Genomic DNA, 10,472 nt, shown 5'->3' on the forward strand with positions numbered 1-10,472 from the left:
AATACATTTACACTCATCAAACATCGCAAAAATACTGATAAGGAAAAAAAATACTAAAAACAAAAAAAACAAAAGAAAAAGGGCATAAACATTAAAAAAAACAGAAAAGGCAAAGGGAGAAAGGGGATGGCTGGTTTGTCGAGTGGGCTAGATAGAGCTCTTGGTTGCCCAGTTAACGGGCCTCGGCCCATTAAGGTATTGACTCATCCAACAAATTCCCAGCCCAAAACAAGTCACCACACAACAAAAAACAAAAGATAACAGGAATCTTAGAGCAGCAATCAACGGCCGAGAAAAACGACTGACCCAAATTCAATTTTCTGGCAACTTACCTCTCTAGGCAGACTATACTAAGCATCCCACACCAAAGCGTTCGCCTTTCTTTAATCCTTCTTCAGATCATTGGTTTGGCATTACACCTTCATTGGATCATCGTTTTGACGTTGGAGTCCATCCAGATCTCAGCAGGTCAGCAGGTCAGCAGCGGCTGTGCTCATCGAGCGCGGCATGGCGTCCGAGCTAGCCAGCCTTGCACTGGTCTCGGCCGCCGTGGCCGCGGCCATGGCCTACGCGCGCCTCGCCGCCTCGCGCTTGGGCCCCGGCCTCCCCCGCCTCGCCGCGCTCCTCCCGGTGCTCCTCCTCCTCCCCGTCCTCCCCTTCACCTTCTCCTCCATCCACCTCCGCACCATCTCCGCCTTCTTCCTCGTCTGGCTCTGCGGCTTCAAGCTTCTCCTCCTCGCCGCCGGCCACGGCCCGCTCCACCCGGCCCTCCCAGCCGTCCGCTTCGCCGCCTGCGCCGCGCTCCCCATCAATGTCCGGGACAGAGCGCAGGCCTCGCGGTCCCTCCCTCCAGGGTTCCTGCTGTCCTACGCGGCCAAGGCGGCCCTCTTCGCCGCGCTCGTCTCGCTCCGTGGCCTCCGGGCGAGGATGCCGGCGTACGCCGTGGTCGCGTTCGACGGTGCGCACGTCTACCTGATGCTCGAGCTCTTCCTGGCGTCCGCCGCGGCGTTCGCCCGGACGCTGCTCGGCGCGGAGCTGGAGCCGCAGTTCGACCGGCCGTACCTCGCCTCGTCCCTCCGCGACTTCTGGGGCCGCCGGTGGAACCTCATGGTCCCCGGGGCGCTCCGGCCGAGCGTGTACCGCCCCGTGCGCGCCCGCCTCGGCTACTCCGCCGGCGTGCTCGCCACGTTCCTCGTGTCGGGCCTCATGCACGAGGTCATGTTCTACTACATCACGCTGCAGGCCGGCACGGGGGAGGTGACCGCGTTCTTCGTCCTCCACGGCGCGTGCGTGGTGGCCGAGCGGTGGTGGGTGAGGCGGAGCGGCGCATGGCGGCCGCCGCGCGTGGCGGCGACGGCGGCCACGCTGGCGTTCGTGACGGGGACCGCGTCCTGGCTCTTCTTCGCGCCCGTGATACGGAGCGGGCTGGACAAGGCCATCGTCGCCGAGTGCGAGGGCATGCTGGCCTTGCTGGAGGCGGCTGTGCGGAGGCTGGCGGCACGCCTGGTTTGGACCTGATGGTGTACCTCACGACGAACATGGCGGCAGGCTGTACTTTGAGTTTGGCAGTTCCGCCATGGTGATTCCGATCGAGTTTGGTTTACAATCACGTCGTGGTCCGTAAATCACGATCGATTTCGGCGCATTTCCACAGATGGGCAGATTAGAATCTCATCTCGCGGCAGTACGCGAATGCATTTTGGTCATGGGATTGTCATGTAGGAGTACTAGTGGTTGCTGTGGTGTGCACGCCGCACAAACGAGAGCATCACAGGGCAAGAAAACAAGTTTCGTGATCTCCTTCTCCAGGAAAGCATATTATCGTTTCCCTTTTGACACCGGCAAGGGGTGCAAAGGCCCACCGGTGGGAAGTGGATCCTCTAACATCCTCAAGGGATGTCACGAAGCTACAGTAAAATGCATGTGTGAAACGAAGAAGGGATGTTAGGGTTACTGTAGCAACCACTATGCGGATTTACTGTAGCATATACAAAAATAAATCAAAAATCATTTTATTACATCATAATTTTGTTTGTATGTAATTTTTGTAAATATATAGAGTAGATTTGTAATTTACAAATTAATTATAATTATTTTAGGCTTAATCATATGAATGTAAGGAGAGATGTCACATTTATTGTAGCTTACGTGACATCCCTTGAGGATGTTAGAGGATCCGTTTCCCACCGGTGAGCATCGCGCGAATAGTATAGAACTCATTAAAATTGACCGTCGTTTCAGTGGAGGAAATATTTTCGTTTTTGTTGCCGTAGTTTCCCCCGGAAAAAAACAAACTTATGCCGTAGTTTGACTATTGAGCTGTATCTACTCCAGTGGAGTCCCGCGTGTGCGGTACTTTTACCGTCTCTAGGCTTTAACTGAATTTTAGCAATGGTAAAGAAACATGCACACTTGTATTGAAGATCACTTCATACATGCCTGGAACCCCAGGCTTGAGAGCCGTAATGTAACCAGATATTATTGCTATTTGGACATCATTGGAGGTTTGCATGAAATCCATAGGCATCATTAAAACTGCCTGAAACGAGACCACAACTCGATAGATGAAGGATCACTCGCTCCGTTCCATGTTGTTTGAGGAGCATCAGGAAAGATGGCTTGTATACATGTGCCTGCGCGCCTTTCAGCTAAACAAAGCAACAACATCAAGGTCCTTGCACGGTACACCATGTCTAAGATACTAGAGATGGTCAGCAGCTCTGATGGTTCATCTTCCTCCTACTTATGCTTTCGGGAAAGTTCAAAATTCACAACTTCTTTAATCCGAGGACGGGTATTTAACATCAGATGCAGGCCATTGGAGATAGGATGTAAAATGAAGTGTCGCATAGATGTGCCGCTGCTGGCTGATGTTGTCTCTTGCATCCCTATGCTGGTAGGTAAGATTCTAACATGATTTGTGCGGGTCGCGGTGACGTAATCTCGACGAGAAGAAACGTGAACTTCCATGTCCTGTCGGAGCTGTCTTTGAACATCTCCGCAAACACCTTTCCAGCTCCATGCGGCCCTCGGATATGAAAGCCTACCTGAAATGATGCATGTGAATTTCAACTGATCAGCTAACTTCAAAGACTTGCCGCTACAACTATGTAAATTACTACGTGAATTGACATCAATGCCATCCTAGTGTCCCTTGCTTAGCCAATTAGTAGAGCATCTGAAAGCATATAAACTTGCCAGGGTCCACTACATACTAAAACTCTCTTTACTAGTAAGTATTATCGTTAATCATGATTCGAGACTGATTTTAGAAGGAAAAAAAAACTTGTTTGCTTTCATCTCTGTTTCTCTCCCTATGTTGTCATTTTGGAAGCTTTCTCCTGGCCAAGGGGAGTCATTGGTTCATTACCATATGCTGCTAACGAACTGTCAGAGAATAAGTGTCACCCTAACTGTTGCAGCCCCTCACGGTAAACTTGTCCATTTTCATTGACTTAGCTACCATTATCTTGATGTGCAAGTAAGACGCATAATCAAAGAACACATGGCTGTAGAGACTAGAGACAGGAATTTATGCTACCTCCACATGTTCAACACCATCCTCATCTGTCCAAACCCTGTTTTGGATGCGCTGCCGAGCTGCACGGTTTCTGGATTCCGTACCATAACCAGTTATAGGGTAACCAATTTTGGCTGTAACCTGACAAACATGCGAGAGACCAAGTATACTAAGAGAGGAACAACAAATATGCCAGGGGACAATAGAAATAACACGAACGGCCACAAACCTGGCTATCACTCTGAACTCTTGCTAGAGCTTTCCCAAAAATCTTGTACCTGTAGAATGGTAACAACATTAGGCAATTTCCCATTCACATTGCAAGGGAATAACACAGGCATTTTCCAGAAATAAGAATGGCGTAAACTACAGAGGCATGCTTAGGCATAAAGCAACAACAATAACCCTGTGATACGGAAAAAAAACAGAGGCGATACAAAACTTCTTACTCCCTCCATTTCAGAAGACAAGGTGCATCAATTTTGTGAAAGTCAAACATATATATGTTTGACCTAGACTATGGAATAAATATCAAACATTTACAATACAATGGTTTTCTCTTAGTATATTTATTGCTGACACATGTATGCTATTTCTCCCATTGGTTTGTATTTTGTGCCAACCTTATTGCTTGGTTGATATACTTGACGGTAGATAGTCCAAACTTGCGGCAAACTAAGTGCTCTTTCATAACCAACTCTATTGTTGGCATATCTTGTGGAGTACTTATTAACCTGGTCTGCTCCTGCTACTCAGCTTCTCCCTGAAGCTGACCAAGTAAATAACTTGGCGGTGGAGATTTTGTTTAGCAGGTTATCAGTCGTCGCATACTTGATAATCCTGCCTGATTTACTTATTATCTTGTGTATCTGATACTCCCTCTGTTTCAAAATATAAGGTGTACTAGTTTTGTCAAAAGTCAAAGTTGTCCATGTTTGATCAAGTTTATACAATACCAAATTTGTGTCGTTAGATCCATCATGAAAAACATTTTCATATTTTATTGTAGTGATGGGGATTCCAAATTTTGGCAGTAAACATGCCCACATGGCCATATGTATTATCATGTTTCTTACTAATTGCGCTATTTGGCATCTTAAGTTCAATCAGAAAAACACAAATTACATACTCTTTTGGTTCAAATATAAGCTCTTTGAAAACAGCGTATCCAGCCAATGCAGCAACTCCAAGCCCAGCAAGTATTACAACACTGTAAGAGGCCCCCTCGACAAATGTCACTGGCTTCTCAGGTATATTGTAGGTAGGCGCATTAAAGGGATCTTCAACAGTCGTCAAGTCTGTTCTCTCCTGAGGATAAAGGTGGCAGTCTTCTATAAGCAATAAAAAAATGACCCAAGGTGGCATGCACCATAAGAAAAATATGTTCACGAAATAGGAAAAAGGAAACAACTAACATGTTCAAAAAAAAGGAAACAACTAACAGAATCATATAAAGTTTACTTTAAATTTAAAGTGTAGACGAAGAAATGCATGAACAATGGGCCTCAAAAACTGAAAATGCAGGTGTTAGGTGATTAATATTGTTGAGGGGAGAGTAAATACACAGTACTCAGCCCTTTTGCGGCAAACTGTTGTCAATGAATAAACGAAGAGAATAGACAAGATTTCAGAGTTTCAGATAAACTGTAGTCTATAACTAACATAATTAGTTTTCCCTATTAGATCAATAATTCATGCCTTATCAAGAAATCTTGTGTAGGTAAAGGAGGAGCTTGTTATCTGATGTCACAACATCAAGATGCTTTATCGGAAAGACGATTAAGCACCTACCTATACTGATATGAACAATGAAACAGAACCTTTTCAGTATATGCAACATCGTTCCATTCTCATAGCATTTGAGCAACTCCTAACAATCTAAAAAGGGCAACCTGGTGCATGTAGCTCCCGCTTGCGCAGGGTCCAGGGAAGGGTCCGACCACTTTGGGTCTATAGTACGCAGCCTTTCCCTACATTTCTGTAAGAGGCTGTTTCCAGGACTTGAACCCATGACCTCATGGTCACAAGGCAGCAGCTTTACCACTGCTCCAAGGCTCCCCTTCAGCAACTCCTAACAATCTATTCTACAAAAATAGTTCGAAAGCACATTATAGGTGCTAATGCATATGCATTGATCAATAACGATGCAGCAGCTTCCTGATGCACTGATCCCAACAGCATTTAATCTTACGAACATGAAATAAAACTAGTAAAGCTTATGCATGTGTATGCACAACTGATCATTAGTCACTACTGCAGATGGTAACGAGGGGGCAATGACATGGTTAATAGTTTCCTACATTCCACAGTCAACACATAATTTATAGTAGCATGATCAAACAATTGACAACACTGTCAGTCACTGCTGAAACCTACCAACGGTCATCACAAGAAGGAAAATACACAAGAAACCAATATTCAATAAATTAGATCGGGGAACGGAACTAGCTAACAAACCTGTTTTGGTCTTTTTTCTGAAGCTTGTGTGGAGTAAGATGCAGATGGCCTTATGAAAGAAGGAAGTACTTTGCGGTATTCTTTACGCACTGTCAAAGGACCTGAACGGTTTGCATTGATCATATACCACCTTGATTTTTTTACAGATGATGCTGGAAGGTTTGTCAAAAGAGAACCTGCACGATATTGAAATAACTGTCAGTCCAGATTTAACAACAAAGAACAGAAAAGTCAAATGGTTATTTAACACCTTTTGAATGGAAACAGGGAGCAATTCACATTGACAGACCCAACTTAACTGAAGGATAGAACAGGCAGAACAATAATACGTAATATCCATCTACCATTAGTTTGGTACAGAAGGCAAACAGGGCAAGTTTTATATTTGCCTTCTAATTTTGCTTCTAGAGTTTTACGTTTACCTTTTCATTCTAGCTGATTTGATCAAGGGTAGAAAACTCATACATGTACTATTGCAAATGTCAAATATTTTCAAGGAAGATTCGCTAAACAAGTGTATGGAAGCTATTCTTAATGATTCTTGTGGCAAATTGAAAAAGTTGCATGAATCTAAGGCATAAATTATGGATAGACACATGGTAATTGCAGAAAGTGCCATTATACCATGGATTAGTTATAGCTAAAAGGTGTTAGCAGAAAATAACAAAATCCTGACTGCATTATATTCGTGCAATAGTTCTTCTGGTAAAATTGAATAGTATTGCACGAACTCAAGACATAAATTACGGTGCTTTGCTATATCTGTTTGCTGTACTTTAGTCCTCAATTATGTCAGAACCATTCACGAATACAAGCATGTGAAGAATGAATGTTTAAATGTATAAGAAAAATATACCATGCACGACTTCACCAGACTTTGCAAAAGCTCCCCTAAGTCCATCAGCTACTGTTCGCTTGCTTAACCCTATAAATCATTGTTAATACTGTGATAATCCAGACGTTACATACAGCAGAAGGTTCAACATGAAAGGAAACAACTCAAACAGGGGCAACAAAATTAAACTTCTAAGTGTAATAAAAGACACAAAATAGAAAGCGGAACTATATGATGAAATACATTTGGAAACTGATTCAAAACAACCGGATGCAGACGCCCTCTCAGCAGCCGTCTCATCCATGCGACACGCGTCCCGTGGATGACCCACCCACGTGCCCACCGCTTTATCCTCTCTCTCTACTTATCCTTCGGCGGGATCTCTTTCAGCCACCCATTTTCCATTCGCCTGGTCAACCCATCTTCTTCCCCATCTCTATTTTGTTCTATCCCGTTGGATATCGTCCGCCATGAAAAGCCTCCACGAGCTCCTTCAAGCGTTGCGCGGGGTGCTGCGAGGGTGGTCCGGGTGCTGCAAGCCCTTCAAGTGCTTCGAGGGGAGTGGACCGGCTAGGCTGCTGCGAGCACCATTGCGGGGCTGCGGGCAGCAAGTGCTTTGCCGGCGGCGCTGCTGCATCGACGGCCCGGCTACTCCGGTGATGCTGCGATGGCGGCCAGGCTGCTCCGGTGTTGCTGCGTTGGTGTGCTTCAACGGATACTGCGACAGATGTCTCGATTGCTTCGACGGCATCCTTGGCCCGACTGCTCCGGCGTTGTTGCAACCGATGCTGCGACGACATCGACGGTGCTGCGATGTCGTCCCAGCTGCTCCGACGAGGCTGTGATGGCGATGCTGCGACAGACGTCTCGATTGCTTCGACGGCAACGGCGGCGCGATTGCTGCAACCGTGTCTCAGCTGCTTTTGATGATGATGCGGCTGTGACATGGCCGCTCCGGCATGTTTCGACGGCAGCGGTGATGTTATGATGGCACGTTGCGGTGGCGCCAAGTACTCCGAGCAGCAGCGCTAGTTGAAGATGGTGCTTTGAACATGTACTGTGGAGAGGAGAAGGAGGAGAACAGGTGGCTTTGATCAAGGGCATCCAACGGCAGGGGAGGCGGATGTTTATTCCTCCCCAACAGCCGGATGGCGCCTAGCAGCCGCCAATACATTTAACGCATTTAATTACAACTTATGATAAATTTTAAGTCTGCACTGTTACTGCAATATCTTTAAATGGTACTCACAAGAGTGTCTATATAACTACACTGGCTTTAATTGGTACTTTCTAAAGTATTTTCTGGTTTTCATATTATAAAGTTTCTTGTGTGCACATGTAGGATCAAGCAAGAACCAAGACTGGAGAAGTTTCAGCCTCAAGTTAAGATAACTGAATATTTGGGTTTAATTTCACAATCTCCTCATGAACTGCTCACCAATTTGGTACTCCCTCCGTCCGGAAATACTTGTCATCAAAATAAATAAAAAGGGATGTATCTAGATGTATTTTAGTTCTAAATACATCCCTTTTTGTCCATTTTGATGACAAGTATTTTCGGACGGAGGGAGTATTTGCTAGTGAGCAACATCACTGGTCTAGTTTCTGATGCTTAGTCAATCACCACCTTCGCTGCTCGTGATGGTATGTTAATGAAAATAATAAAGTTGACAGTGAGAAGCAGAAGAAACCAAAGATGGAACAGAGGCGCCTGAAGAGAAAGTGGAGTATTGGGATTGCTATTGTAGTTAGAATTAGGATTATGCATCCTGCAAACTGGGCCGCTGTTCTGCTAGTCCATCATTGATTCAACCGATCTTTCAGTTTCAATATGTAGTCTCAGCTCAAACAGTTGAATGGTAGGATCTCAGAGGAGTGGTCAGCTTCCATTCCATGATCATGCAGAATTTTTATGATTCCAAGAGAAAGATGCTCATCTAACATCACAGTGCTCTGCTGTAGGCTTTGTCACAGATAAACAGAAGACCCATAGAGTTTGCCACGACGCGGTGTGGCGTGAGACTGAATTGAACAAATGTGGTCGGATTCGTGTATAGGTCCATCTTTATGTACCATCTAAGCAATGTATGGAGTATCTTTCACAAGGTCTAACTCTTCCAGAAAAATCAGACAATTTCATCATATGGTTCATAGTTAGTTATCCATGGATGCAGAACAGAGTTCATTTCCTAAGGTGGTACACTTGATACCCTTTTACAATTCTCCCTCAAATTAGTTTATAAGAACCAGTTGTGCGATTAGTTCGCATCACATGAACAATGCCGGAACATGTATATGCTCGGGTTACTCAACATAATTCATGTCTATGATTTGCAACTACTCCATGCTACCCTCTGTATGTTTTTTTCAAACTATTAGATCTATATAATTGAATAAAAAGGGTAATTATAAAGCAGTCCGAATCCATAAAATAATGCAGAGCTTGAATAAGCAATGCTGCAACAGCACAACTCAATATGTAAACTTTGTGAACATGCTACCAAAAAGTTGTCTAATGTCCGAGACGCCAGCTTATATAATCATCAAGCCCTCACTAGAGAACTGCCCAGCCAAAACGACACCTACCTGACTCTAGCCAATCCCGCAAGACCACTGCCATGTTAGTAAAGCGTATATCTCTAGATGCCAAGAAAGCTGAGAGTGGTCAAGGGGAAATAATGGAAGACGGAGAAGGGGAGGGGGAAGAAAGAATCAAACCGGGAACAAAGAGGCTGGCGAAGGGATCTGCCTTCGGGGGAGGGCTCGGTGGCTTCGGTGGCACCAGGGCGGATATGGAGAACAAGCGCCGGGATCCGGACCTTGCCGCAGCCGCCGCCATCGCCGCCGGGATACCTTTCGCCGTGGAAAGGCGACCGGGGGTTATTAGGGATTTCCTCCCTCCTTCCAGGGGGGTTAGACGACTTTAGATCGTTTTCCAGCTCTTTTTCCCTTTCTTTTTGTGATGGGATAGAGCGTTTTTCAGTTGGGCACTACGAGTCGGCCGCGTAAAGATTAGATCAGATCAGCCGCCTCTGCAGCCGTTGGATGACACAGAGACAGCCGTCCAATCTGTTACCGAGTCAGCCAGCCTTTGGCAATTGCCACAAGCACTATGGTGTGCTCTCTTGGTTTGCAACACACACTTTGTTGCAATGATCAACTTGTTTTCATACGGTTGCGATCCGTCCGCTCTATCGCGGAATTATGCTTGGAAGGAAAAGATGGACTTCTGCATCCATTCGTTGCTTCCCTTTTAAGATAAGGTCGATGAGGAAGCCATGTGTGGGGTCCACAAGGACGTGTGGCGCCCTATGAAGGCGTCGATGCCCGCGCTATTATCAAATGGATGTGGCTATGAATTGACCTTTTCAGTTTGTTTGAGCTTTCGCATCAGCTTGAAGAAAATCCTGATGTCAGTAACTAGCTTCGGCTTGCTTCTACCACGTATGTATGTGCGCTAGTGATATGTATCCCTTAGATCGCTTAATAGGGTCGAAAGGTGGGCCAACCTACTAGGAACCACGTGCGCTTCGCCAATAGGAGGAACGAGAAGGTTCCTTGTTTGTTTTAAAAATCTTTCATATGTTTCTTTTTTCATCGTTTTTCCTTTTTTCCTATGTTTTTTGGTTGCCTTTTCAAAGGGTTTTTTTCGGTTTTATT

The 10,472-nt window shown here is 45.5% G+C and overlaps 2 protein-coding genes across 2 annotated transcripts; one reads left to right on the forward strand and one right to left on the reverse strand.

The window, feature by feature from the left end:
- Positions 1-395: 395 nt before the first annotated feature.
- LOC119367655 (probable long-chain-alcohol O-fatty-acyltransferase 5) lies at positions 396-2,018 on the forward strand. The gene has a single exon (XM_037633117.1). The coding sequence runs from the start codon at positions 508-510 to the stop codon at positions 1,516-1,518; it is 1,011 nt and encodes a 336-aa protein (XP_037489014.1). The 5' UTR covers positions 396-507; the 3' UTR covers positions 1,519-2,018.
- A 435-nt stretch (positions 2,019-2,453) lies between these two features.
- On the reverse strand, positions 2,454-9,737 carry LOC119363415 (probable mitochondrial import inner membrane translocase subunit TIM21). Its single transcript, XM_037628764.1, has 7 exons — positions 9,531-9,737; positions 6,834-6,902; positions 5,978-6,153; positions 4,650-4,828; positions 3,750-3,798; positions 3,542-3,661; positions 2,454-3,047 (listed from the first exon to the last, which is right to left on the reverse strand). Exons 1-7 carry the CDS (start codon positions 9,649-9,651, stop codon positions 2,889-2,891), a joined length of 873 nt encoding a protein of 290 aa, XP_037484661.1. The 5' UTR covers positions 9,652-9,737; the 3' UTR covers positions 2,454-2,888.
- Positions 9,738-10,472: the final 735 nt, after the last annotated feature.

The sequence above is a fragment of the Triticum dicoccoides genome, chromosome 2B (genome assembly GCF_002162155.2).
Source record: "Triticum dicoccoides isolate Atlit2015 ecotype Zavitan chromosome 2B, WEW_v2.0, whole genome shotgun sequence".
NCBI classification, from domain to species: Eukaryota; Viridiplantae; Streptophyta; class Magnoliopsida; order Poales; family Poaceae; genus Triticum; species Triticum dicoccoides.